General features: G+C 52.1%; 5 protein-coding genes and 2 non-coding genes across 11 annotated transcripts; 5 read left to right on the top strand and 2 right to left on the bottom strand.

Moving 5' to 3' along the window:
• Nucleotides 1-101: 101 nt before the first annotated feature.
• On the bottom strand, nt 102-6623 carry TRIM41 (tripartite motif containing 41). The gene is made up of 7 exons (XM_031605491.2): nt 5349-6623; nt 4299-4813; nt 3790-3885; nt 3071-3301; nt 2662-2684; nt 1966-2093; nt 102-1577 (listed from the first exon to the last, which is right to left on the bottom strand). Exons 1-7 carry the CDS (start codon nt 5719-5721, stop codon nt 1060-1062), a joined length of 1884 nt encoding a protein of 627 aa, XP_031461351.2. The 5' UTR covers nt 5722-6623; the 3' UTR covers nt 102-1059.
• On the top strand, nt 6360-6432 carry TRNAV-CAC (transfer RNA valine (anticodon CAC)). The gene has a single exon. It is a non-coding gene; the product is annotated as a tRNA-Val (tRNA).
• Nucleotides 6624-6741: 118 nt separating the features above from the next.
• On the top strand, nt 6742-6814 carry TRNAK-CUU (transfer RNA lysine (anticodon CUU)). Its single transcript has one exon. It is a non-coding gene; the product is annotated as a tRNA-Lys (tRNA).
• Nucleotides 6815-7272: 458 nt separating this feature from the next.
• LOC116236715 (E3 ubiquitin-protein ligase TRIM39-like) lies at nt 7273-11782 on the top strand. 2 transcript variants are annotated; one of them, XM_031605499.2, is made up of 7 exons: nt 7273-7772; nt 8334-8426; nt 8981-9211; nt 9415-9437; nt 9632-9747; nt 9922-9951; nt 10460-11782. In XM_031605499.2, exons 1-7 carry the CDS (start codon nt 7374-7376, stop codon nt 11065-11067), a joined length of 1500 nt encoding a protein of 499 aa, XP_031461359.2. In that variant the 5' UTR covers nt 7273-7373; the 3' UTR covers nt 11068-11782. The 2 variants fall into 2 exon arrangements, with proteins under 2 accessions (XP_031461359.2, XP_089985270.1); XM_090129144.1 differs by lacking the exon at nt 8334-8426 and having other exon boundaries at nt 10460-11778.
• Nucleotides 11783-11937: 155 nt separating this feature from the next.
• Nucleotides 11938-16445, top strand: LOC116236729 (E3 ubiquitin-protein ligase TRIM39-like). Of its 4 annotated transcripts, none has more exons than XM_031605521.2 (5): nt 11938-12230; nt 13057-13167; nt 13849-13871; nt 14367-14482; nt 15494-16445. In XM_031605521.2, the coding sequence occupies exons 1-5, from the start codon at nt 12201-12203 to the stop codon at nt 16012-16014; spliced, it is 801 nt and encodes a 266-aa protein (XP_031461381.2). In that variant the 5' UTR covers nt 11938-12200; the 3' UTR covers nt 16015-16445. The 4 variants fall into 4 exon arrangements, with proteins under 4 accessions (XP_031461381.2, XP_089985297.1, XP_089985298.1 ...); XM_090129171.1 differs by lacking the exon at nt 11938-12230 and adding an exon at nt 12543-12714 and having other exon boundaries at nt 15494-16444; XM_090129173.1 differs by lacking the exon at nt 11938-12230 and adding an exon at nt 12645-12714 and having other exon boundaries at nt 12991-13167; nt 13849-14187; nt 15494-16444.
• Nucleotides 16446-16457: 12 nt separating this feature from the next.
• LOC116236710 (E3 ubiquitin-protein ligase TRIM7-like) lies at nt 16458-20707 on the bottom strand. Its single transcript, XM_031605492.2, has 7 exons — nt 20089-20707; nt 19396-19491; nt 18533-18763; nt 18364-18386; nt 18103-18218; nt 17929-17958; nt 16458-17586 (listed from the first exon to the last, which is right to left on the bottom strand). The coding sequence occupies exons 1-7, from the start codon at nt 20650-20652 to the stop codon at nt 17072-17074; spliced, it is 1575 nt and encodes a 524-aa protein (XP_031461352.2). The 5' UTR covers nt 20653-20707; the 3' UTR covers nt 16458-17071.
• LOC116236717 (E3 ubiquitin-protein ligase TRIM39-like) lies at nt 20704-27337 on the top strand. Its single transcript, XM_031605503.2, has 6 exons — nt 20704-23269; nt 23903-23998; nt 24266-24496; nt 24998-25020; nt 25368-25483; nt 25993-27337. The coding sequence occupies exons 1-6, from the start codon at nt 22859-22861 to the stop codon at nt 26508-26510; spliced, it is 1395 nt and encodes a 464-aa protein (XP_031461363.2). The 5' UTR covers nt 20704-22858; the 3' UTR covers nt 26511-27337.
• Nucleotides 27338-27365: the final 28 nt, after the last annotated feature.

The following is a 27365-nucleotide window of genomic DNA, read 5'->3' as shown; positions in this document are numbered from 1 at the left end:
GGGCTCTCAATAAGCAAGAGGCTCAGCTTTAAAACTTTATTCTTTATTATTATTATTATTTCTTGACATTTCAAAAAACTAGATCTCCATTTAATTCTTATTTTAGCCAAAAATATTTTGAACTAGCTCTGTAACGCCAACAGAAAAAAAAATACCAATCCACCAACAAAAAGAAGTAAAACACAACAGGGTGCGATCAGAGTTTCTCTGGTGGGACAGGATTCAGCTGAAAATTCAACGGCAGCTGAGAAAAGGGAAGAGAAAATAAATATCCCCACCTCAGAGAACTCTTAAGCTGTGAGGGGAAACAAGGCTGCTTCCCACCGCTGCGGCCTGGTGCGACGCTGCGCTCTGAGTGGCCTCAGAGGTGGAAGCCGCCTGATTTTTTTGCACCCTCCCCGGCCTACGTGGCCCTAAATAAAGTGCCAGGCCCACAAGAAATGGTTGGCGAGGGAATGATGGGGCAGAGGGAGAGCAGGAGACCCCCAGAGGGGCAGAAGAGCAAAAGGGGAAGGTGGGCAAGCGGCAGAACAAGGAGAACATGGAAGGTTTGAGGTCCAGATGGCGGCTGGGTGGGAGGTGGGCAGAAGGTGGTGCCCCAAAACTGAAAAATAAAAAGAAATGAGGCTCCTTGGTGCATCTGAGTGAAAAGCTGATGACTCGTGTCAGAACGTACAGACCCCAGCATCCTCAGCTCGAGCTCTGCATCCAAAGAGAGCAAACAACGCAAAGCTCGACCACAGGCTTTAAACAAAACAGGGAACAGCACACTGGAAAGCTGCTGCGAGGACTGGGAAAGGCAGAGGGGAGCCCATAGCACCAAGAGCTGAAGGGAAAACCTCCAGCAAGGAGATTGGATCCCTTTTCCAAACCAAACCAGCCTGGGATCGCGACCCCGGAGAAGAGTTGGGACGAGGACAGAGGCTGGGACAGGAGAGAGGAGGGAAGAGGCCTTGTGAGCAAGCAGGTGCGAGACAACAAGTGCAGCGTCAGGTCCCAAAGTGGGACCCAAAGGATGAGGCAGGGGGGAAAAAGGGGAAATCAGAAGCTAGAGGGCCATCAGGTGCAGATTTTGATGCGAGTGCCCTTAGCCAGGATTCGGAAAAAGGGGAAGATGCGCTCGTGGAAGGAAGCGTTGAAGGTGTGGATGTGGGTCATGCTCTCAGCATTGTAGAAGCAAAGCTGACCCCGTTCATAGTCCAGGTAGACACCGAAGCGCCGGGGTCGCTCGCTGGGTGACAAAGCCATCTGCTCCGTGGCCGTCAGCGCTTGGTACTTCTTCCCATTGGTGCCAACGCACCAGATCTCCCTTTTTTGATGAGGCCCCATGGTTTTTTCTTTACGTCGAGCCATCTCGCGTGCAGCCCCCACCGCCCAACCTTTCCTGCCCCCGACTTCTACCTCCCAGTAGTGACGGCCTGTGGTGAAACCCTGGGATCCCAGGACGCAGTAATCGGAGTCGAAGCGTTTGGGGTTGTCGGGGAGCTCCTGGCGCCGTTCTGCCAGCTTAACACTGCGGCGGTCCAGGGAGAGGCTGAGGCGAGGGTGAGCGGTGTCGGGGTCCAGTGTGATGTCGGCTGGAAGGAAGGGCAGAGAGGGGTTGGTTTGGGGGTCACCCGGCACTTTTTCCCCCCTTGTACCCTAGCTCTAAATCCTCGTCTGTTCACATATCTGCACCATGCTGAGTTTCAGGCACCCATCCCTCTTTTACAGTGAATCCAGATCCACATCACTCTGCAGCAGCTATAATAAAGGAAAACCCAGGACAAGGCAAAAGGGAAAAGCACAGGGAGAACGGAGGGATGCTGCTTTTCCTGAAGGATTGTAGGGCTGCAAAGCATGGGAGCACAGAGCTGGAAGGGGAACCCTGAGAAAGCTGGGGAAATCCCATCCCAAATGAAAGGATCCGTGGGAGGAACGCTATCTCAAGTGGGTGGATCTGCAGAAGGAAGAGGACTTTCTCACCCTGTGGGACTTTGCTGAAGGCTTTCTCCATCTTTCTCATCACCACGTCCTGCAGGAAATAGTTGCGGTATTTCTTCCCCACATCCACCAGCACCATCTCAGGCTCCTGGAATTTGATGTTCTCACATCTTTTTTGGGGGGGAGAAGGAAAGCAGAGAATTTCAGCAGCAGAAAGGAAGAGAGGAGGCCTGCATGCAGCCTATATGTGCTCTGGAAAAACCAGAGCAGGGCACGGATCGGCCAAACTGGTTGCACTGGTGCAGCCAGCCTCCCCCACCCAGCAGACAGAGCTGGGACAGAGCCACGTGCATCCATCATGACTGAGAATTCCCAGCATGGTTGAGAATTCCCAGCACTGCCCATCTGTCTGCCAAGATGTGGAGAATCATTTCTCCAGACCGGGGAGTTTTGCTATAACATGAGGTCTGCATGGGCACAGCCACGCTTCCAAAAATCAGGTCTAAGATCTGCTCCCCATCCTTCTCCTCTCCCAAACAGTCCCAGTTTTTCCCCAGATCCCATTTACACCCCATCAGCCAGAAGTTTCCATCACCCAATAGTTAGGACACAGCTTTCCCCAGCATTACCAGGCCCCAACTGTGCTCATCACATAGGATTTAAAACAAAAGCTCAAATGCTTTTTTGACATTAAAAAAAATATATTTACAGTGAAAAGATGCAAACAAAGTCACTGACCTGATAAAAGTGCCTTTGATGTCCTGTGGGAAGGAGGCAGCAAGGTGGGAAAGAGAAGGAAAGGATTAGGGAGGACTGATGTCAATCCCACCGTTGCTCCCAATAAATCCTCTTATCAGCCACAACTCAGCACTGAGCCAGGACGATTCCCTTCCCCACAGGGAACAAAGCACTAAAGACACAGCCCACACATTGCTGGGGGCTTTCCTCACTAAAACAGACCCTAAATCTCTCAGGGCATCCCCTCCTCTTGCCATTTTCCCTCAAAAACCACCACAAGGAGGGGTGGGGAAACACCCAGCCCACCAACTAAAGGCGCTGTCTCGTGACACAGAAGCTTTCTGGAGCATTATTCCCATCATCGTGCTATCACCTTGCCATAAAGACAAGGAAAGGGATGGAAGAAGACCTTGAGCAGCTGCAGCCCATCCTGTTTGCTCTTATCTTCTGCCTCTGCGATAAGGCGGCTGAGGGCTGCACTCTGCTCCTCCAGCTGGCTGATATTGCTGCTCTGCCGGGCCAGCAAGCTCTCATAGCGCTCCTCCAGCTGGTGCAGCAGCAGCACGTGCTCCCCGATGAGGAACTGGTGGAGCAGCTCAAAATCGGACTCGAATTCTTTGATTTCCAACTTCATCTTTTCCTGCAGAGGGAGAAAAAGCATTATGGGAATTGTTGCAGGAGAGGTGGTGAGAGATCAGCTCATTTTTGGGGTGCTGTGCTACGCTTCCCTCAGTTTTATCATGCACCATAAGCTCACGCATCTCCCGAATGCACCACAGCCAGAACTGAGCAAAGTCTGCACAGGTTTAGAGATGTAAAGCATTCTCAACTCAAATGAGGGATACCAGTTCCCAAACCACCAATTCCCACTCAACGCTGAAGCACACAGCTCTCTCATTAAGCTCTAATTCAACTGGGAAACCGTTTCCAAGCCCTTGCAGCTCAATAATTACAGGAAAGGGAATACGATGCCTCTGTGAGAGCTCAGAGCAGCAGCAAGGCTTCTCTCTCTGCTCAGTCACCAGGACACACTCCCAGCAGTGGTGATGGTTGGAACTTTGTGGTCTTCTCCAACCCTGATGATTCTTCTGTATGATTCTATGAAACACAGAAACCTTCAGCTCTTACCCTCAGCTCTGTGATCTTCTCCTGCTCATTCGATTTCTGCTTCAACACCGCATCCAGCTTCTTCTTCAGTGGCTCCAAGTGGCTCTGGAGTTTGTACTGAGGGAAGGAAACACAACTCAACAAACCCTGTCTGGGGCAATCTCCTCTGTCCTCTCCTCTTTTTGTCCCTAATTTGGTGGCAGAGCTGAAAACGGAACCTCAGAGCCAACTTTCGCACCACTTCCCCTCTGCTTTCTCTGAGGAACTGTGCTGGGAAGGTGGTTTTTAAGCAGAAAATGGGTACCCAGACCCTTCCACCTCCTCACAGCAGCGTATGGTTTCCCAACCTCCCACGATTCCAACCCAACCAGCCCAGCAAGATGTACCTCGCTCAATCCCAACCTCACTTTCTCTTTAAGCCTCTGCTCTCCCACCACAACTCATCCCCCAAAGCCCTCCTCCTTCACCATAATCCTACCCCAAACCCTACCACATCCATTATCCCACCGTGACCCTTCCCAAAACTCCACCTTATAATCCTGCACCACCTCCTCCAGGGGCACAACGCTGTGATGCTTGTGACTCCGCGACTCCCTGCACACCACACAGATCGCTTGCTCATCCACCTCACAAAACAGCTTCAGGGGTTCCTGGTGCTTCTCACACAGATTTGGACACCCCCGACCTCCTGTTGCCACCAGGATTCCTGGATTCCCCCCAGAACCCCCTGAAGCTGAGGGGCCAGCGGGCGGCGCGAGGCGCTGCGGGTGTGGGTGGAGCTGCCGGATGATCTGCACCATGTTGGCCAACTGAAGGTTGGGTCTGAAATTCCTCTGGAAAAAGGTTTTGCGGCACTGGGGGCAGGTGAAGGTCTGCAGGCGGCGAGGGCGGGCAGGCAGGACGGGGGGCGGAGGGCTCTGAGCTTCGTCCTCCTCTTCCTCCTCTTCCTCCACGTCCTCCTCCATCACATCCTCATCATAATCATCGTCCCCAAAGTAGAGCTCTCCCTGCACCCCTCCGTCCCACAGCTCCTCCTCCACGGGGTCTGAGGATCACAGAATCATCAAGGTTGGAAAAGACCTTGGGAATCATTGAGTCCAACCCCCATCATCCCCACTGGGCCTCAGTGTCTTTCTTGTAGTGAGAAGGGACCCAGAACTGGGAACAGGACTGAGGAGTGGCCTCACCAGCAGCAGTACAGAGGGACAATCACCTTCTGCTCCCATTAGCTGCTCTATTTCTGATACAAGACAGGATGCCATGGGCCTCTTGCAGGCTCACATCCACCCCCAAATCCTTTTCCCTCACACAGCTCTCAGCCACTCTGCCCCAAGCACAGCTGCATGGGGTTGCTGTGACCTCAGTGCAGGTCCTGCTGAACTCCACCCCATCGCCCTCAGCCCATCGAGCCCAGTCCAGACCCCTCTTTCGGGCCCTCCCACCCTCAGGCAGATCAACGCATCCCCCCCGGCTTGGCATCATCTGCAAACTGACAGAGGGTGCCCCCAGTTCCCTCCCCCATCCATAGAGACATCCAACAGGACGGGCCCAATCCGACCCCCCCCACCGACCCCCAGTACCTTCCCACAGCTCTCCATCCTCCTCCTCCTCGCTCCACATGTCGTCCTCCTCCTCCTCCCCGCCTCCATCCTCCTCCTCCTCCTCCTGCTCCACGTCCAGCTCTTCCTCCCCCAGCTCATCTTCCTCCTCCTCCTCCAGTTCTTCCTCCTCCTCCTCCTCCAGCGCCGCGGCCCCGCCGCTCTCTTCCAGCTCGGCCTCTCCTCCTCCTCCCCACAGCTGCGCGATGCACACCCGGCAGAAGTTGTGCCCGCAGCCGATCGACACCGGCTCCACGAAGTAGTCCAGGCAGATGGCGCAGATCGCCTCCTCCTGCAGCGTCTCCACCGGGTTCAGCCGCCCCGACGACGCCCCATCGTCGCCCACCGCCTCCATGGGGAGGCCCCGAGGCCCTCTTCCTCCTGCCCCGAAGCCTTTCTCCTGCCCCACAGCGAAGCGCTGGGGCCCGCCTCGAGGCCCCGCACCCCCCGCAGGCTCCGCTCCTTCCTCGGGCCTCGCCGCTAGCCTCGCCGCTCCCCCCGGGGGCCGCTCTACCTCCCTCCCTCCCACCGCCGCCGTCGTTCCTCTATGGTCCGAACTCCGCCAACCAACGGCAGCACTTCCGCTTTCCGTCCCCTTTGCCGCAAGCCACGCCCCTTTTCCAGTACCACATGACCGGAACTTCCGTCCTATTTAATGCAAGCCAAGCCCCCTCCGCACACCACTTGACCGGAAGCGGCCCTCCTGTCGCTAGGCAACGGGGTGAGCGCTCTAGGGGGCGTGACTTCCGGCTGCTCAGTCTCCGGGTAGCGCAGTCGGTAGCGCGCGCGGCTATCAATCGGATAACCACGGTTCGAGTCCCACATCGGGAGCATCAATTTTACATTTTCCCCTTTTTATTTTGTCACCCGCCGCGCTTTGTCCTCACCGGAACCCGCGCGGGATCGGCCCGGAGCGGCCCGCATCTGCAGATCCCGCACCAGAGCCCGGAGTCGCCCCTTCATCTGTCCGTGGGGTTGGGCAGCTGTCAGCGCGTTTCTGTAGTGTAGTGGTTATCACGTTCGCCTCACACGCGAAAGGTCCCCGGTTCGAAACCGGGCAGAAACACGGCTTTCACTTTTACGCTTCCTCCTTTTTTTTTTTTTTCATTTTTAATTTTCCCACTTTTAAACGTCCTGTTTTGCCCGTTTTTTTCTGCTTTTCCCCTCTTTTCCCCCGCCCTGCTGCACTGCCGGACAGTTCCCCGCTGTTCCCATAGGGATGCATTCCTTTTCCCAGTGCAGCTCTCCTTCATGGATTCATGATTTCCCGGAGCCGGTAATTACCGGAATAATTAACGAAATAATTAAGCAGAATAAGTAGTACCTCTCTCTATGACCACCATGAAATAGTGCCTACAAAGCACTTTCAACAGGAGCCCGGCTAGCTCAGTCGGTAGAGCATGAGACTCTTAATCTCAGGGTCGTGGGTTCGAGCCCCACGTTGGGCGCCTTCATTATTGTTCCTTTTTGCTCAAATTTCCTGATTCCAAACCCACATAACTCCCTTCAAACAGCACCAAAACCCACCGGTGGTGGTATTTAAACCACTTCCGTTTAGTTAAGCAGAGTTATATCCAACACAGCAGCGTGCAGTGCACTTTATATCTCAATACATTTCTATATTTCAACGTATTTCTGTTTTTATTCCAATGTTCGTCTATGTTCCATCCCAACAAGGAGACCTCGATCAGTTTTCTTTGGAAATTCCTTACAGTAATTGCATAGAGGGGAAAAATCCCCTTCCCTGCCCTCTTTGCTGCTTGAGGAGAGGATAAAATCTGACTTTTCCTCCGAGTTTTCCCCAAATCCTCCCAGTTTGGTGATCTTATGCCGGGGATCCACGAGCTGCTCCCAGTCCGACCAGCATCACCTATGGGCTGAGATCTCCCAGCCCCACTTGGCTCAGGCTCAGCCTTCGGGGCCGGATTTCCCTTATCAGCGAGGAGATAAGGAAGAGGAGGAAAGGCTTTTTATTCCCCCTGCGGATCGGAACCCAGCAGGAAGCCCATGGCCACGCAGAGCCCCTTGGACAGCCTGCAGAGCGAAGCCTCCTGCTCCATCTGCTTGGGTTACTTCCAGGATCCCGTCTCCATCCCCTGCGGCCACAATTTCTGCCGGGATTGCATCGCCCGCTGCTGGGAAGGGCTGGAGGGTAATTTCCCCTGTCCACAATGCAGGAAAACGACGTTGCACAAAAATTTCCGCCCCAGCAGAGAGCTGGCAAATATCGCCAGCATCGCCCGGCAGCTGAGCTTGCATTCCTCGACTTGGTGCAAGCAGCACTGTGAGGCTCTCAAGCTCTTCTGCAAAGAGGACCAAGAGCCCATCTGCGCTCAGTGCGATGCGTCCCAGGCTCACCGCTCCCACACTGTGCTCCCTGCCCACCAGGCGGCCCAGGAGTACAAGGTACGGTCCCCAAAAACCCCGAGCCGCGAGCACAGTGCATCCCTATGGGTGCCGCCACGCGACCCTTTGCTTGGTGCTTCCCCCCGATCCTCCCTCTTGGCAATTCGGGACCGACGCCGTCAGCTCTTTGCAGCCTTCCCACCTTCTCCTTCCTTTGATGCTTTGCTCTTTGACCACAGCCTTGCAAAAACAACAACAACAACAACAACAACAAAAACCACTCCACTGAGAGCTCTTAAATACAGATACACACCCCAGATCCGCCGTTTTGGGGTGTTTTTGAGGGAAATCTCACCATGTGCTTATCTTGCCATTCCACGCTTCCTTGCACAGCTATCAGTTCTCTACATTCTCTACATTCCCCCCCTTCCTCCCCACCTTTTGCTCCCCCTATTCTCCCTGCAAAATACTTCCAGCTTGCACAGAGCTCCGGAGCAGCACACACACAAAGCTTCCCTCTGCCCAGCTCTGCACCTTGCATAGGATTCCAGGCTTTAGCAAAGCCTCTCCCATCTGACAGAGTGGGAAAGCAGGTTTTCCTCCTGTCTTCTTTTGGCACAGGAAGAAATCCAGGCTCGCCTCCAGGCTTCAAAGGAGGACAGGGAAAAATACCTGGAAAGCAGAAAGACTGGTGGAAGGACGGGCTTGTATTTGGTGGGTGCAGCAGGGGAGGTTTCTGCCTTCCCCTCCGCCCTACCCTGTTTGTTTTGGTGTATTTTGGGGGCATTTTTGGCTCGCAGCTGGGCTGGAAACGTGCCAAGCCTGTGTTTATCAGCTGGGGTTACACAGCATCCCCTGTGTTAAGGAGATAACGTTGCAGATCCTCCCAAACTCTTTAAATATCCCCCTTACAGAACTCAGCTCCTATCCCTTCCTTTGGTTTTGTTTTTGGGATACACTTCCTGGAAAACCCCTGCTCCCCAAATCCCCAGCAAGATGATCTTTGGCTTTTTGGTGTTAAGTTCCCATTGGCATCTGTGTTATGTTCCCATTGGCACTGTTGTTACATTCCCATTGACACTGGTGATATATTCCCACTGGCATTGGTGTTACATCCCCGTTGGCATTAATGTTAAGTTCCCAATGGCACTGGTTGTAAATTCCTATTGATTTTGGTTGGACATCCCCCAGGACACAGCATCCTGAGACCCCAGGGGGGTCCTCCCGCCCCTATTCCATCCCATTGGCTTTCTCTCTCGTCCCAACAGGAGAAAACCAAGAAGGAAGGGAAGAGGATAGTGTGTGAATTCGAGCAGTTGCAGCGATTTCTGAAGGAGAAGGAGCGTTTCCTGCTGGTCCAGCTGGCAGACCTGGACAGAGCCATTGCCAAAGTGCAGGAGGACGCGGTGACCAAGGTGTTGGAGGAGATGTCCCACCTCGACACCCTGATCTGGGAGATGGAGGGCAAATTCCAGCAGCCCGACAGCAAATTCCTGCTGGTGAGAACCCAAAGAGGTGGTGGGAAATGGGGGGGACGGAGAAAACCCTGAGAACCCAAACTCAGCCCCGTGGGAGCTCCCTGTGTTGCTGCTGGGGGGGTCACACCGTGGGCGGGGTGGTTTTTGCTACGCATTGCCATATGAAGGAGGAGCCCTTGGTGCTCCTCTTCTGATCCATCTCTCCTCTCTCCTCCCACCATCAGGACATCAGGAGGCTCTTGAATAGGTAATGTGGCTCCTTCCCGTTTTCACTTTGATTTTTGGGTGGCACCCGGGGGAGGACTTTGAGGCAGGGGAGAAAGGGATTTTATCCCCAGGCAAATATCCTCATCCCATAGCTTCCCCTATTGGGAATAAAATGAACAACCAACCAACCAACACAACATTCCCCTCATCCCCATCCTTCCCCTCTCTTTGCAGCTGTGAGATGATGAAGTTCAGCCCTCCGGCAGAGATTTCCCCCACTCTGGAAAGAAGATTGGAGGACTTTCTTCAGAAGAACATCCTGGTGAGATGCACGCTGAGGAAGTGCCAAGGTACCGAGTTGGGTTGGGGTCTCCTCCAAGTTTAGGAGGATCACGGGGGTCTTGCAGTAAACCCAGAGCTTTTGCACTGCTAAGCTTCCAGACCCCCATGATTTCCCTTTCCCATCTCCCAGCCCCTTTTCCTGAAGCATAAACCTGATGTTGTGATTTTATTTTCCTTTTCAGACAGCCTGATGTTTCAATTGCAAGAGCCAGGTATGTCAGGAGTGGGTGGCTATGGGGTGGGAGAGCGGTTTTCTTGGCCTGTGGATGGGAAAAAAACAATGCAATCCCACAGGGAAGGGAGGGAATGGGGTCAGTGTCCTAATGCTGGTGGTCCTACAGAGTCAAAAAACAGTTTCAAGGCAAAACCAAAGAGTTCTTGTGCTTCCCCTTCCCCTCCATGAATGTGGAGCTGTCCCCTTCCCACATCTTTGCCTTTACCACCTTATGCTGTCCTAAAATTTGTCCTCTCCCCATTCTCCTACGTCTCTACTCCTCTCCCCATATGTCTCTACTGGGGGACACTGAGGTTGGTAGCAGCCCCACACACCCCATAGAATCACAAATATTGGAGAAGACCCCCAAAGGCCACCCAACCCAACCATCAACCCACCACCAACCCATGTCCAAAAGCACCCTGAGAAAAGGATGGAAGGAAGAGGAACCTCAACAGATCTCCCCAAGCCTAAATCCTACCTCCATTCCCCCTCATGTCCCACAGCCAACATCACCATGGACCCCACCACCGCTCACCCCAACCTCTACATCTCCGAGGACCGAAAACAAGCCCGGGGTCAACTGCTGCCACAGGACCTCCCCGAGAACCCCGAGAGGTTCAGCTTCGAGCCCTGCGTGTTGGGCTGCCAGGGCTTCACCTCGGGGAGGCATTTCTGGGAGGTGGAGGTGGGACAGGGGGGGGTTTGGGCCCTTGGGGTGGCCCGAGCTTCCATGAAGAGGAAGGGACCCATGAGCTTCAGCCCCAAAGAAGGGGTCTGGGCGCTGGAGGCCTATCACTCCCTCACATCCCCCCGTGCCAACCTACGTCTGAATGCACTGCCCAAAAGGATTCGGGTCTCCCTGGACTACGAAGGGGGTCGGGTGGCGTTTTTCAGCTCGGATGATGACACCCCCATCTTGGTGTACACCAGAGCTTCGTTCAGCGGGGAGAAGGTCCTCCCTTGGTTCAAGATAGGGATGGGGGCTCGCTTGCAAGAAATCACCCAAAATTCCCCTTCGGAGGAGCAGTCCACGAGCGGGCACCTGATGTCCCATCTGGACTGGGTTGGGTTCAGATCTCCCCTAAAGATCTGTCCTTCAGATGTCCTTTAGTGAAAGGGACATCTGATGGGACGTGTGCCGTGTTTGCTTGGAGCGCCGTGCCAAGGGGACCCGCTGCTCTGCCCCACGTCTGTCCCCATCGGGAGCCCTGGGTTGGTCCCTCTGCAGAATGGGGGAGCCACCAGAGAGCACTGAAGAGCTGGAAGGAAATTCATACATCTGTCTGTTTTCTATCTGACATCAATCGTGGGGCAGATCCGGGGCGTTCTGCAAAGGGATGCAGCCTTTCGCTGCAAATAGCAATGCCTGGTGTGGGGAGCTGGTCTCTGCCTACGTTTCTGATAGTTAATTTTAATTAAAAATGTGTTCTGCACACTTTCTGCCTCACGATGGGTGCATGGCTCTGGGTTGGCTTTGGGTGCGTGGCTCTGGGTCAGCTTTGGGCCAACAGAGTGAAGGAGAGCTGCTCAAGGTGAGGACTCACCTGCACGGATTCCCTCAAAAACCCATTTTCTTCTGAGAAAGCACAAAAGAGGAAGAGGCAGCACCAAAATAAACACAGGTTGGTGATTGTAGAACCAAAAAGAGGAACTAAAAGAGAGTGGGAGGGAAGGGGTGACATCAGGCTCAGAATAACAGACGTGATATGAGTGTGTATCCCATGACAAAGCCCAACCTCACCACCCCCAAAGGTCAAACCTATAGCTGATGTTTCAATATTGCTCTTTGCCGTGTTGGTATTTTTCCTCAGCCCCATGCATTGCTGCCAAATGGTCCCACCAGGGTCAATTCTGCTCCATAAATCTGCAATGCAGATATTTCCAGCCCAGCTGGTTTTCCAGGCTCTGCAATCAGTGCTTTTCAGGACACGATGAAACTCATTTGCCCAATGATGGGAGCCTTTTTTTGGGATGAAAGGCTCTGTGCCCCAGGGGAGAAGTTGCAGGGAGTTTGGAGTTTCCAGAGTGCCATCCCTGTGGCTCTTCCCAATGGGAAGGGTTTGCTGGAAGTGGATTTCACCCCTGCAAACCTGCCCAAGTGAATGGCAGTCATCGCCTTCAGTTGGGTCTCAATGGTTGCCGTGCAAAAATTAAATATATACGTAATGCATGGCTTTAGTTTGTAGGCATTTGTATTTGGCCATGAGGCTCAGCACGAGGACAGCGGGGTAGAAATGGTTGGAAATGTTTCCTCGAGAGCTCAGAGCCAGGATTGTGAGTGCTCTGAGATGTTGGGCTGTGAGAGAGAGGCCAAACCCCAAAGACCCTCCCTTGTGCTCCTCCACATCCCCGCAAGGATCTGGCTGCACATTTCCTCCCCTATTTCCCTATGGTTTCCCCATATACACCCCGTAGCTCCGCTCCCAGTGGCTTTATCCTAAAAGGAAGCTGACAGAACTGCAAGGTGACATTGCTCAGCATCTCCCCAGGACAAGAAACTGGGAAAGAGACAAAGGAGAAACCCAGAGCTCCCAGCCAAGGGTGCCACCAGGAGCAGACCTGCAGGCTCGACGCATCCATCCTGCAGCTCTACCCCGGAATGGGAAGGAACAGGGAGGGAAAACCCCAACCCCATCAAAGGGCTGAAAACAACAGGTTCTGTAGGTTCACCAAGAGGGATGTCAGGCTTCCCAAAGGAGGAGAGAGAAGGGCTGTGAGGAAGAAGAGCTCCCTGGAGTCCCCAAACCTGGAGGATCTGGTAGGTGTCAGCGATGTGTCATCAATAGGGTCATTTCTCTCCATCCTTTTTGCCTCCTGTGCTTTTAGGACCCTCAGCTTTCTGCCCCGAATTCACGCCCATCCGTTTAAGACTTTTTGAGTTTGATTTCTTCCCCTCGCCCTCCCAAATTCAACAAAATTTAGTAAGGGTTCCAGCTCACCACTGAGCTCCTCCGGTGGGTGATGCCCACCCATGAGCCCCCCCCCTGTGGTATTTCCAGTCCCACTGCTCTTTATTTTCCACTCTTTGCATCAGAAGGAAAGCTGAGCCCCAGCAGAAAGTGCTCAGCAGGAAAACACGGAGCTCTTCTTGCTCTGGCAGCTGGAAGACCTGAAAAATGAGATTGAGAAGAGGCAGAAAAGCACCACTAAGCTCTCGGAGGAGATTTCCCAGCAGGATATGAAACCACAGGGAGAGAAGAGTCAGCATTCGGTGAGTGAATTCCTCCAGGGAAGCTCTTTTCAAGGGGACAAATCCATTAGGGATGTCCTCCCCACCCCGACCATTTGGCTGGTGGCTTCATTCGGTGCTTTCCCCCTGTTTTACACCATTCCATCAGCCCCAAACCCCAACTACAATGAGGAGATGGGGGTCTGCAGCCTCCTCTTCCCCCCACCATTTCCTCCTCACCTCTCAATATTTTCACCTTGCTGCAGAAGATCCTCGTGGGGTCCATTTTAAAAGGGGAAATCCACGGCTGGGCTGGGAGATAAAAGTGGGGTGGATCTGCAGGATCCACTGCCGTGCATGGATCCTCCTGAGTTGGTTCACCTTCCTCATGGAGGAAGACCCAAGAGATCCATCTCTGGTCAAACAATTCATCATTTTATGATTTGAAGACAAAATGGAACATGTGTTGGAAGACCCCAGAGGCTCATCCCCAGTTAAGGAGTTCGTTGTTTTCAATGACTTAAAGACAAACTGGGAGAGCAATAGATGCAACCCCAGCCAAACAATTCACTTTTCCTATGGCTTAAAGTCAAAACTGGGCACATATTGGATGGACCCAGAGGTCCATCCCCACTCAAACAGTTCTGTTTCCCATGCTTTGAAGACCAAACGGGTCACACACTGACCTGAGTTTCCTCTCCTCTTCCTCTCTTCTGTCCCCAGGATGTGAAAAGCCCCTCCACCAGGTACGTGGCCCCTCTGAAAAGCTGCTCTGTGAGCTTTGCATCAAGCAGTGACCGTAGAGAAGGAAGCTCGTCAATGAATGCTCCTCTGCTCCAGGGGAACTGTGAGATCTGGAGGGTATTTTGGGGATGGCCTCTACGTGCTGCTGTCTGCTTTCATCTCCTTGGTGATTCTGGGGGATGTAATGATCAGAGGGGCTTTAATCTCAAAATTGAGCCTCCACGTGGCAAAGGCTGGTTTTAATTCTCTTCAACGTCTCCAAGCTTTTCTCTCGCCTATTCCACCCAAGCAGGTCTCCAACAAAAAGTCATTAATTAGGTAGTTATTTCAAGAAGAAAAACCCAGCCTTTGCCCTTGTGAGGTTTGGGTTGCCGAGGGGGGGAAGCATCTCCATCCCCTCGTCTCTCCTGACATTGGATTTCCTGGAATGATGCCATGCTCTGTGGTGTAATCACCCCGAAAAAAATGCATCGATTCTCCATTTATTCTCCCTCCAGGTGTGGAAAAGTGACCTTCCAGCTGCCAGCGGGTGCCTCTCCGGGGCCAGAAGAGAGGCTGTGCCATTTCTCATGGAGGAACGGAGCTCTGAAGGAACACCTGAAGAAGCTTCAAGGTACTCAGAAGGGTTTTCAGGTGGGAAATGGTGATATTTTGGTGAAAACCAGCAGCCCATCTCTCTTTCTGGGCACAGCAGAATAATGCAGAGAGGTTGAAGAGCAATGGGTTATTACCAATCAGGAGAAACGAATGGTTGAGCCCCAAAGGACTCAATACCTCGTTTGCCGCACTCTTAATTACACGTTTTGCTGTAATTCCTGAGAAGTGCTTATGGGTGAAGCTCTCTGGCTTTGCTCCCCTCCAGCTTTGCCTTTCCTAAAAGTGCTTTTTGCTGAGCATGAGAACCCAAAGCCGCGTTACCTGTTGGATGGAGACGCGCCTGGACCCATAGGCTGCACCCAAACGGACAGAAATAGATGCTGAGGGAGGAATACACAAAATCAGGGCAACCAAACGAGTTTTCTTCACCCTGCAGCCCGAGTCTGGCTGTAATTTGGGATGATGGCCCCAGGGCAGATCCCTCACCTTGATGAACAACCATTTCCCATCAGCAAATATGGCGGGCGGGTTGACCTCATTCATTATCCCTGCCTTCAGATTTCAGCTCTTTTTTTTGGGAGGGGGTTGGCTGAACTGGTCTGGGTTGGTCTAGGAGATAAAGCACTGCAGGCTTTGCTGGGTAATATCCTATAGATCTCTTTCCTTCCATTTCCATTTTTTTTCTCCCCCCACCATTCCTTTTGGTGCTGGAAGTCTAGCTTTATTTCTGGTCATTTCGGGGGCTGAAAAAGATCTTTTATTGTCATATAGCACTGGCACGTGGGAGGGGTCTCCACCTTTTATCTTTTTACTTCCTTCTTTGGGATTTTTTACCCTCCTGATGCCATCCCATAGCCCCACAGAATGGTTGAGGTTGGAAGGGACGGTCCCATCCTACAACCCTACTAAAGTGGGGCCACCTGGAGCAGACCCAAAGCATTTAGTGCTGGAGATCCAACCTCTCCACATCCTCGTGGCTTCGGCACTGAGGACCCCAAAACCTCCCCCCTCCTCTTACACCCCACAGCCAGCATCACCCTGGACCCCGACACCGCTCACCCTGACCTCGTCCTCTCCGAAGACAGAAAGAGTGTGAAACGTGGGGCAGGACAGCAGGACCTTCCTGATAACCCCGAAAGATTTGCCTACTGGCCCTTCGTTTTGGGCCACCAAAGCTTCTCCTCCGGCCGGCACTGCTGGGAGGTGGAAATGGGGGATGAAGGGGACTGGGCCATCGGCGTGGCCCGAGAATCCATCCCACGTAAAGGTCAACTCAGCCTCTGTCCCAAAGGGGGGATTTGGGGGTTGGAGAAATGGGGGGGACAGATCCGGGCTCTCACCACCCACAAGGTGACCCTGTTAGCTCTGCGCTGGGTGCCCAGGAGGATCAGCATCCACTTGGACTACGCTGGAGGGACGGTGGCATTTTTTGATGCCGATGAAGGGGGGCTCATCTTTGTTTTTTCCCACGCGTCCTTTGCTGGGGAGGGGGTCCGTCCATGGCTGTGGGTGGTGGGGGTCAGGTCCAAGCTGAGGCTGTGCCCCTGAGACAGGGAAAAGGGTCACCCCACATCCTACAGCCTCAGGGGACAGCCCCATTCCCACTCATCCCATGGGGAGCAGATGAAATGAGGGCTTGGGGTTTTTCTGTGTCCTTCATCCCTATGAACCTAGAGCCATGGAATCACACTGATATGATACTGACTGATGTGATATTGTTAAGAAGTGCTGAGCAAGAGAAAAACGGGGCAACAGAAGGGAAAAGTGCTGCACTGGGTGATTAGAATGTAGAAAAGAGTGGTCGAAAGGGGAAATCCCATCCAACAGAGTGGCAGAAAGGCAGATTTCCCCAGGGTTTGGTTGATCAGGTACAGTTGTCCCCATCTGAGATGGTCACCTTCAAATCAAGTGGTCCACTCTTCTTGAAGATTTGGTGTTTGAAGCCTCAGAGTGTACAATAATTCATAATAAAATGCTTAATTTTCCCCTCTGTGTCTTTCTCTCTGCCAATGGACAGCAGAACACAACGCTTTCGGGGTTGACCCACTTGAATGGATCTTTCTGGGTTCCAGCACAGCCAACTCTGTGCAGACACCAGGAATGGGATTTGGTCGTTCCAAATCCTTGGGATTTGGGCCAACAAACTCTTCAGATTTATTTCCCACATCCTCAGGGTCATTCTGAATATCTGTCAGATGGATCAGAGAGACTAAAGATTTCTGTTTCTCCCCATCTGACTGCATCTCTAGGCATAAGAGAACCCGTTGGTTTCCCCTTCGTCCCTGTGAACCTGACATCCAGAAGCAGTGAATAAACAGGCACAGAAGGACTTTATGACGTACAAACCTTTTTATTTCATCTAAAGCTGTGAGGTTGGAGAATCACAGTGGTGCAAGATGGGGTGAAAGGGTCTCTGTTTGCTACTGATACCCCAAAACTGGCACTGATCATCCTGAACCCCGACCCAAAGGTGCTTAACCTTTTGGGGTCGCTGGGAATGGGAAGAGAAGACAGAAAACCCAACGAGGAATTCAATAGGAGCCCCCCAAAGTGCTGGGATAGGGATTTTGGGGACGTAACGTTGGTGTTTGGGTACAGGAGAACTTTAGGGACACAACGTGATCTGAGAGCCCTCACCCCACACCAGGAACCAGGGGTGAATGCTCTCCCCTTTGAATGAGGCCGATGGGAAAATGAAGATCAGAGCCCTCTTATCAGCATCAAAAAATGCCACCTGACCCCTCTCATAGTCCAGGGTGACCCGAACCCTTTTGGGAACCTGGATTTGGGACAACGTCATGCGCTCAAAGGAGGAGAGAGCCCAAAACTGTCCCTCACAGAAACCCATAGACCAGAGTTCAACCTCAGGGCTAGCACCATTTTCTTCCCTCCTCTTTAGGGACTCCTTGGCCACCCCAACAGCCCAGGAGCCTTTGGGTGTCACTTCCACCTCCCAGCAGCATCTCCCCGACGTGATGCCCTGATGGCCCAGCACGAAGGGATCGGTCCCAAATTCCTCATTGGCTGCATCCCGTTGGGCATCTTCCCACCTCACACTGCTCCCATCCACTGACACAGAGAGCTGGGGGTGAGCTGTGGATGGATCCAGGGTCACGCTCACTGCCAAAGGAAACCAGAGCATGTCCCATGACCCCAAGGTTGCTGGGATGAGCAAGGAGGTCCACTGGAGTTCACCCCATCCCTACTCTCTTTGGGATGCTCTTCCTTCCTTGGAACCCTCTTCCCTCTTTGGGATGCTTTTCCCTCTTTGGGACCATCTTTGGGACCCTCTTCCCTCTTTGGGCAAAGGATTCCCTGACTCCTTGAGATGTTTTCCCCCTCTTTTTCATTGCTTTGTTCAGACAGAAGTATCTCCCCCAGAATTTCCCCCAAACCACAACCCATCCCATGCTGCTCTCATCCCTCATTTGGGTTCTCTCCTGCTCCAGAAGATGGACTTACTCTTTTCAGGCAGCTCAAACATGAGGATTTCTACAAGAAAAGGGAGAAAAAAAAAAAAAGAAATATCTGATAGGACATCATAATCTCAGTGTGGATTGTTTTGCCCAGATTTTTTTTTCTCTTCGATTCCAACAAACACAACTGATGCCCCCCACTTCAGCCCATGCTCAATACCTTTGAAGTTCTTCAGAATCTCCTCTAACGCATTATTTTTCTCCCTGAAGTGACTGAGATTCCTTTCCAGGTCTGGAAGAAGCAACGTGGGCTGCTGGAAGTTCTCCTTTCCCAACCTGGAGGAAGAGGAAAGAAGGAAGTTGCCCAAAGCCCAGCCACCATCCCCAGCCTGGAGCCATTTCCACTTCATGGCATCTCTTTCTCCCCTTCATCCCATTTGCTTCCATTTAACGAGGTGGGCTCAGGAAGCTCCCCCCATACCTGCTCAAGGTGCTTCTGATGTCCTGGAAAGGAGAAAGGGGAAAAGAAACTCAACAAATGGATTTTGGTAGCGAAATCCCTACCGAAAATCCAACAGCTTTCTGTTGGCCATCACCCATGGCCATAAAACACGGTGATGCTAACCGAGTGGCATTCTCCACCTCCTCACCTGCAGAAATTTGCTTGCTGGTTGCTGGCACTTCTCCTCCACCTCCTGGATGATGGTATCCAGGTGGGAGATCTCCTTGGTCAGGATGGTGACGTTCTCTTCCTGCGTTTTCTCCACGTCCCTCTCCGTGTTTTCCAGCTGGGCCAGCAGGTGATGTTCCTGCTCCTCCAGGAAGAGGCGCAGCCCTTCAAATACACCCAAAACCTTCTGCCGTTCGGTGCTGGTTTTCTCCTGCAAGGAGAAGGAGTCATAGGAGGAGCCAGCAAGTCCTGCACACCCAGGAAGAGGCAGCGACCGATTATCCCAAAGTATTCCGCAGCAGGGATGTCCTGATGGATTGCAATGCACCCCCAAGCCAACGATGCTTCGTTGGTGTGAGATTTTGCTTTGCATCCCCCCAGCTGAGTCCATTCCCAATAAGGTTTTGCTTTCCATCCCCCATTTAAGTCCATTCCCAATGAGGTTTTGCTTTCCATCCCCCATTTGAGTCCATTCCAATGAGGTTTTGCTTTCCATCCCCCATTTAAGTCCATTCCCAATGAGGTTTTGCTTTGTTTCCCCCCATTTGAGTCCATTCCCAATGAGGTTTTGCTTTGCTTCCCCCCATTTGAGTCCATTCCCAATGAGGTTTTGCTTTGCATCCCTTGACTGAGTCCCTCCCGGGGCTCCAAAATCCACCTGCCATTTTTCCCCCATATAATCCTTAAAAAAAGCCCCAATCAACCAAAACTAAAAGCTCACACCAGGCTTCAGTTGATTTGGTGCATGGAAAGACCCCAATCCCAATGCAAAACTCTGATTATCACACCTAAAGGGACCCCCCAGACCTCCATCCTGCTCACAACAATTAAACAGCTGCTCACCAAATACTCCCAATTTCTTCTCAGCTCAACCTCTCGGAACCCCAAGAGTTTGTCTCTGCCTTCCTTCAGTGCTTGCAGATGTGATTGGATTTGTTCCTGGGGGAAGAAAATGCAATTCCAAGGGATGGGAGATTGCAGAGAGCCTGAAAAACATTCATCTGGGAGGGGGGTTTGCATTGTGGTCAGCTCCAGGGCTTCCCCTTGAGCCTCTTGGTTCAGAAGCTCAGGACAAGGGAATGGTTTAAATGGTGATAAGTGCCACAAAGCTTTTGGGTCCGACTCATTAAAAGCATCCTCTTTATTGCTATGTTTTTCAGCTTTAGCAATCAGCACTGCATTAGTGATGAGAGAATGCAGAACCAGATTGAGTTCTGCAATGGGGAGGAGGGAGCGAAGCCCTCGGCCCTTTGGCTTGCAGAAACCTCGAGGTCAGACCCAGCGTGAGAAGTGAAGCAGCAGAAACACCAACGCAGGGCGTGCAGCATCATATTGAAACAGCCTGCTTTGCTTTGGGGATTCTGAGCACCCAGAGAGAGGGGACGGCGCTTCTGCCCCCCATTTACAGCCCTGGGTGTGGGGTGGGACGCACTGCAGCCCCATAGCAAAGGGAGCATCACACCTGAATGGTGATGGTTGGATAGGAAAAATACAATTAAAAAAAATAATACCCCAGCCAACAAATAAAGCCTTTACCTTGTATTCCTGGACAGCATCCTGCACAGGAAGCATCACATGAGCGCGGTGCAGCCGTGACTCGCGGCAGATCAGGCAGATGAAAGCTTCATCATCTTTGCAATAAATGCTCAGAGGTTCCCGGTGCTTCCTGCATCCTTCCTGCCCCGCAGCATCCCTGTGGGCTGCCTGCAGGCTCAGCCTCCTGGCGATCTCCAGCATCCTCGCCAGCTCTCGGTTGGGACATAAAATCCTCTCCGCTGCCGTCTCCTTGCACTGCGGGCAGCAGAAATCCCCCGTGCACCATTCCCAGCACCGAGTGATGCAGTCCCTGCAGAAATTGTGGCCACAGTGGATGGAGACGGGATCTCGGAAATATTCCAGGCAAATGGGGCAGGAGGCTTCGCTGGGGAGGTGGGCAGTGGGGTTGGGTGCAGCCATGGGGCCCCACGGAGCACTGAGAGTTTCATTTTCTTCGTGAAAGGCGTTTCCCTTCCCACCAACCCCAAAGGTTTGGGGTGGGCAGAGCCAGGGCTGAGCTTGGGGTGAAGGAGAGGTGGAGATGGCTTGATGGTTGCATCCCATATCAGTGCGCCCTAAACCCCTCCATGGGTTGGTAGGGGGGAAGAATGAGGATGAGACCCACAGCCTGGATGGGAACAAAAGGGATTTGGGGTGGGGGTTTAGGGTAGGAGAGCTGATTGCATCCCCCATAGTGGTCTCTGTGCCCTAAAACCAGCACCAAAATATTTGGTCCCTATGGCACAGCAGGGAGGAAGAAAGAGGACAGAACCCACAGCACGGATGGGAGCAAAGGGGATTTGGGGAGGGGTCTGAGCTAGGATGGGGGATAACTGCTGATGGTTCAAGCCTTGCTGGTTGCATCCCCTATAAAGAGGTACCCATGCCCTAGACATTGCTGCTCTGGTACCCAGAACACCCACGCCTCGAAGCAATTAAGCAGAAACCCATTTAAAAAGAACACCTTAATTAGTCATGTTCTTGCTCTTCTTGCAGGAAGGGGTTGAGCAAAAGCCTCTGCCCCATAGCAGAGCCTCCTGCCCCCCCTCCAGCCCTCACTTTGTCACAACACTTCTGGTGCTGCTCGCTGTGAGCTCAGGGCTCGTTTGCAGGAGGATGCCATTATTTTTAATGACCTCAGTTTACAGCAATAATGAACAGTTTTTAGGAATAATAATAATAATAAAGCACCAAGATTTCTGAACTGGGCTCGTTCGAGCCAGCTTAAACTTTAAGTTTTAGGGCTGATGTTACAATAAATGGTTCCCTTCCCCATGACTTCTTACCATTTAACATCTGTGGGATGTGGCAATGGATGCTTCACCCACTCCTCAGTCTCTCCCTTTGGGAAGATATTCCCTCAAACCACATTTTCTCTCAATCACATTTTCCCCCCCACACAAACAAAAATGGGTTCAGACAGCCCCCAGAAACCCCAGTTTCCTCCACATTGCTCCAGATCTCCACTGAATTCCCCCAAAATGCCCCTAGGAGGGCAATGGGATCAGGAAGCGAGCCCACAGGGTGGGATCAGAAAACCCATAGCCGTGCATGGATGCCCCTCCAAGAGGCCCTAAACCTTTCAGAACTGAACAAAAAGAGACCCCTGTGGCCATGGGGTGGGTGTGGGGTGCAGGTGGGGCCATTCAGACCCTTTGGGGCAAAGCAAAGCAAAGCAGCGTTGCTGGGTTTGGAGGACACCAACGTCCCACTGGTTTCATTCTGAGTGTTCTGCACCCAAAAGCTGCGACCCGTTGAGGAACCCCACGCACAAATAACAGCAGATGTGTTGTTTAGGGTTGCTCTCAGAAGATGCATTGCTTTGTCCCCGTGCAAGCATGCGCTGCTTGCTTTGCATGCAGGATGCAACATTTGCATGTGCTACAGGGCAGTGGGCTGTGGGACGGAGCAAATTAAGGGATTCTCATTCAGTGGGGTGAGGAATTATGCTGTTATCCCTCCAGGACAGCCTTTGGTATTTTTTAAAAACCATTTTCAGTATTTTTGAAGTCACTTTTGAGGGCGAAATGGTGGATTTGGAGCTGGGCGCAACGGGGGCTTTGCAAGAGCGAGCAGAACAAAAGCTTTTGGCAACAGGATGTGATTAAAGATAAGCTGTAATTGGCTGCTGCTGGGCTCAGCACCGAGCCGTGAAAAACAAAATCAGAAATCTGATTAAAAGCAGAATTGAAAGTAGAGCTTTGGGGGTGAGTGCTGCACGTCGGCATGCGCGAAAATGGGAGCGATGAATGGAAAAGAAGTGAAGAAATAAGGGCAGGTTTTGGTGCTGAGAGGGGGGGCTGGTCATTGTATTGCTGGTATCAATTAGCATGGTATTGCTAATTAATTAATGCTGTAAAAGTGCCTTTATTAATGAGCAACGCAGGCAGATTGCTGGGGGCTGAACACAATAGGGAAGAATGGGGTTGGGGTCATCCATCCGTTTCCCTTGGTGTTTGATTTCGGGGTTGCCCTATAGAGGCTGCAGCTCTTAATGAGGCAGGAAGTAATTAAGGCTGTTTATCTTCACTGAAATTAAACTCTCTGCCCCTCCACGTGCAGGAAGGGGAATGGCCTGGGTGGAAATAGGGTTACCCTTCCATTCCTCTGGGTCTTGGAGGGTGTCCTGCATCGCTCTTAACGAGGCAGGAAGTAATTAAGGCGGTTTTATTTTCACTGCTCCCTTTCACCTTCCCTCCGAGCACCTGCAGGAAGGGGAACAGACTGAGTAGAAAACGAAAGCTGCTCTGTCATTATTGCTATCGCCGCTATGGATGAAGATAACCCAGCTGAGAGCTTCCAGGATGAGGCTTCCTGCTCCCTCTGCTTGGGCTTCTTCCAAGATCCCGTCTCCATCCACTGCGGGCACAACTTCTGCAGGGCGTGCATCACCCGCTGCTGGGAGGAAGAAGAGGAAACCTTCCCCTGCCCTCGCTGCAAGGCGACGGCCGCGCAGCCAAACCTGCGACCCAACCGTGAGCTGGCCAAGATCATCGAGATTGCCAAAAGGCTGAGCCTGAGGGCCCCCAACGCTGGGGAGAGGCTTTGTGAGAGGCACCGGGAGGTCCTGAAGCTGTTCTGTGAGGAGGACCAGGCTCCCATCTGCCTGGTGTGCAGGGAGTCCCAGGCGCATCGCCTGCACGCCGCCGTCCCCATCGAGGAGGCGGTGGAGGAGCAGAAGGTATGGAGGGTCGTGGAGGGGTCTTGGGGGCTGCTTTGCTTGGAAAGCGTTGGGTTTCCAACTGCTTTCAATGTGTTTTGGTTGGAAGATGGCCAGTCTTCACTTTGTTGGCTCCCTGTTCTCTTCCATCGTTGGTCATCCCAACGCTGTCCCCATTGAGGAGATGGTGGAGGGCACTGAAGAGGAGGAGGAGGGTGAAGGAAGGGTCTGGTGTGTTGCTTTCCTTCCATAGTTGGGTTTCCATCCTTTTTCAGTGTGTTTTGTGGGTTGGTGGATGGCCAGTCTTCACTTTGTTTGCTCTGTTCTCTTCCACTGTTGGTCATCCCAACACTGTCCTCATTGAGGAGATGGTGGAGGGCACCAAGGAAGAGGAGGAGGGTGAAGGATGGCTCTGATGTGTGGCTTTGCCCACCATATTTGAGTTTCCATCCTTTTTCAATGTGTTTTGTGGGTTGGAGGATGGCCATTCTCCACTTTAGGGCTCTCCATTTTCTCCCATTGTTGTTCATCCCAATGTTCTTCAAGGTTTCTTTCCCAGACCATTGTAGAGATCCTGAAAATCATCCCAGAACTTCACATAAGGGAGTGGGCTGGATTGAAATGCACCAAAAAAAATGTTTTTTCTCTATCCAGGAGAAAATCCAGGCTCACGTACAGATCCTGAAGGAAAAGAAGGAAAAACTGCAGGGACTGAAAGAGGCTGAGGAAGGGAAAAGCCTGGAATTCCTCGTAAGTGCAGCCTTGTGCCTTCCTTTCCCTTGAGTCATCCTTATATATATCCTTATATATAATGCTGCTGGCCAAAGGTCTGCAGCATTTTGGGTACAAAGGTCACAGCCCCTGGGAAATGCCCTCTGCCAGCCTAGAAATAGCAAAAATAAAGAGTGTTACTCATTGCTCTGCAATGGAATTTATGGCTGCTCTGCACACCAAGTCATCCCGATGAATCAGCTTTGTCGCAGTGTTTCTACACCTGTGCACTGAATTTCCCTGCAGGAGAAGGTCCAGCAGGAGAGGCAGAAGGTGGTGTTGGACATCAAGGAGCTGCAGCAGTTCGTGGAGCAACAGGAGAGTCTCCTTTTGGGGCGGCTGGAAAAGCTGGACCAGGAAATTGTGAGGAGAAAAGAGGAGAACCTGGCCAAGCTCCTGGAGGAGATTTCCTCCATCAGCGAGCAGATCCGTGAGCTGGAGGAGAAATGCCAGCAGCCACCGTGTGAATTCCTACAGGTTCCCATCACTATTAGCTTCAAAACGCTTTGAATTCAAGCACAGTTGATTTACATCCCTATTTTAGATGGGTATGGGGGTTAACCATCCAACCATACATCTGCATCCAAAAAGATTGCATCCCTAAAGACTGCATCACACACAGCACGGTCATCCAAACCTCTGAGTCTACCTGCAGGGAACCCTGGTTTGGAACACTGAAATATGGCATAGCACTAAGGAAGATGTGCAGATGTGGGTGTAGATGTGGTGCTTGGGGTCATGGTTTGGTGGTAATGGGGGGTGTTGGGTTGGGGTTGGACTCGATGACCTTGAAGTCTTCTCCAACTTCAGCGATTCTGTGAGTGGGGTGGGTTGACCTGATGACCTCGGTGGTCTTTCCCAACCTTAACGACTCCATGATTAGCACTAATTACACACATACAGAAGGAGAAGGGTCCAATGAAAGTTGGGTTGATGTTACTCTCACCCTGATGCTCTTCTCCCTTTTTCCCCTTGTAGGACAGCAGGAACATCTTGAGCAGGTTTGTGGTTCCTTCCATACGTTTCTATGAGTGTAATTTGTTCCTACAGCTGTGGTGCTCAGCAGTGAAATCCCACTCCCATATTACCCCCTTTATAGACCTATAGGATAAAAGTAGGGTGCTGCAAAAGGTGCCCTGGGCCATCCAAAATTGCAACCCTACTCAAATATCTGACTAAATTATCCCGATAATTAAAAACCCAGGAGTGCATCCAGCCAGAAGGGGAAATGGATTGGAATTTCCACCCCCATAGCAGACCCTGATGTGAATGGTGGTGGGTGAAGGAGGTGGGTTATTGGAAAAACCCAAACCAGCGAGGAAATAGGAAATGTTGTGCATCCTTCCAGGCTGGAGAACGAGAAATCCCAGAAGGTGACAGAGATATTGCCTGGAGCAGAAGAAAACCCAACCAGCCCTGCTCAGAAAAACACCTCCCTCAAGGAGACATTGATGCAGTTTCGAGGTAGGGAGGAGAAGGGTTGAGTTTGCAATAGATTTGGGTCTGTTTGCCCTATTTTGAAGCTTATGTATATTTCCTTCTGGTAAGCAAATGAAATATTTGGTCAGCTGGATTTTCAAGCATGTTTTCATGGGTGGTACGAACTCAAGTGAGATCCTCTTTGGTGTTGGAAAAAAATTGGGTTAATTCTACAAGTCTGCATGCAACGAAATGGATCAAAGGGTCAAAAATAAAATGGATCTTAAGGAATAGTGGGGGATGAAATACAGATCAGATGTTCCCCAGAGGTCCCTTCCAACCTCGTGGTGACTACAACGTTTCTCTTCCTCAACCCTTGTAGGAATGAAACCATCCCTGCATCACTCCAATACCCAGAACTGGGAGCTGGAACGTCCTGGGGTGGGGAAAATGGGGAAATTATGGCTCTGAGGTTAAGAGAAAGCAGGGAAATCACAACCCTAAGCCCTTTGGGATCAAACCATGCTTCCAACTCTCATCTCTTCCACCCTCAGAAAGTCTGACGTTGGATCCCAACACGGCGCATCCCCGGCTGGTCCTGTCTGAAGACCAGAAATGTGTGCGATGGGAAGAAGCCCGGCACCCCATCCCTGATAATAACCCCAAACGCTTCGACTCATCCCGCTGCGTCCTGGGCTGCCAAGGCTTCGATGCTGGGCGGCACTACTGGGAGGTGGAGGTGGGAGATGGGGAGGCGTGGGCTGTCGGAGTGGCCAAGGAGTCGGTGGAGAGGAAGGGAAGGATCAGCGTCAAACCCGAGGTGGGGATTTGGGCTGTGGGGCAATGTGGGGCACAGTATCAGGCTCTCACGTCGCCCACCAGCCCCATCACGCTGCTCTCTGCCCCCAAAGTGATTGGGATTTATCTGGATTACGAGGCCGGGCGAGTGGCGTTTTTTGATGCCAACAACGAGGTGCCCATTTTTGCCTACCCTCCCACATCTTTTGGAGGGGAGAGGGTCCTGCCATTGCTCTGCCTGGGGAGGGGCTGCCGCTTCACGCTGTGCCCGTGAGACCCCGTGGGGCAGCGATGCCTTGAGCATCACTCAGTCAAACGTGGGGAAACCAAAGGGTCTCATCACCCCAAATTTGGGGAAACCAAAGGGTCTCATCACCCCATATCTGGGGGCACCCCATGGTTTCATCACCACCAGTCTTCGGTAGATCTCATGGCCTCATCACCCAAAACATGGGGAAACCAAAGGGTCTCATCACCCCAAATCTGGGGAGATCTCATGGCCTCATCACCCTAAACATGGGGAAACCAAAAGGTCTAATCACCCCAAATGTGGGGAGATCTCATAGTCTCATCACCCCAGTTATGTGGGCACCCCATGGTTTCATCACCTCAAGTCTTTGGTAGACATCATGGTCTCATCACCCCAAATGTGGGGAAACCAAAGGGTCTCATCACCTCAAATTTGGGGAGATCTCATGGTCTCATCACCCCAATTCTGGGGGCACCCCATGGTTTCCTCACCACCAACCTTTGGTAGACCTCATGGTCTCATCATCCTAAACATGGGGAGACCCCAGGGGCACTTCAGTCCAAATGTGGGGAAACCAAAGGGTCTCATCACCCCAAATCTGGGAACACTCCATGGTTTCATCCCCGCAAACCAGAGCTGACCTCATGGTTTCATCACCCCATATATGGGGTCACCCCACAGATGGCTTTTGGGACATCACCCCAGAAATGTCCTTTTGGACACGTCCCCAAAGATGACTTTTAAGACGTAACCACAGAGATGCCTTTTGGTTCGTGACCCCTGAAGTGTTATCTGCTAAATCCTGGATGCAAACTGCAGAAATCCTAAGAAATTACTTCTTTTAAGCAGCAGTTGTGGTGTTTTTTCAGCGTGGGCAAT

The sequence above is a fragment of the Phasianus colchicus genome, chromosome 35, assembly GCF_987193195.1.
Source record: "Phasianus colchicus chromosome 35, bPhaCol1.hap1.1, whole genome shotgun sequence".
Classification (NCBI taxonomy): domain Eukaryota; kingdom Metazoa; phylum Chordata; class Aves; order Galliformes; family Phasianidae; genus Phasianus; species Phasianus colchicus.
Note: the sequence above shows the minus strand (reverse complement) of the source record. Positions and strands in the feature narration are given on the sequence as shown.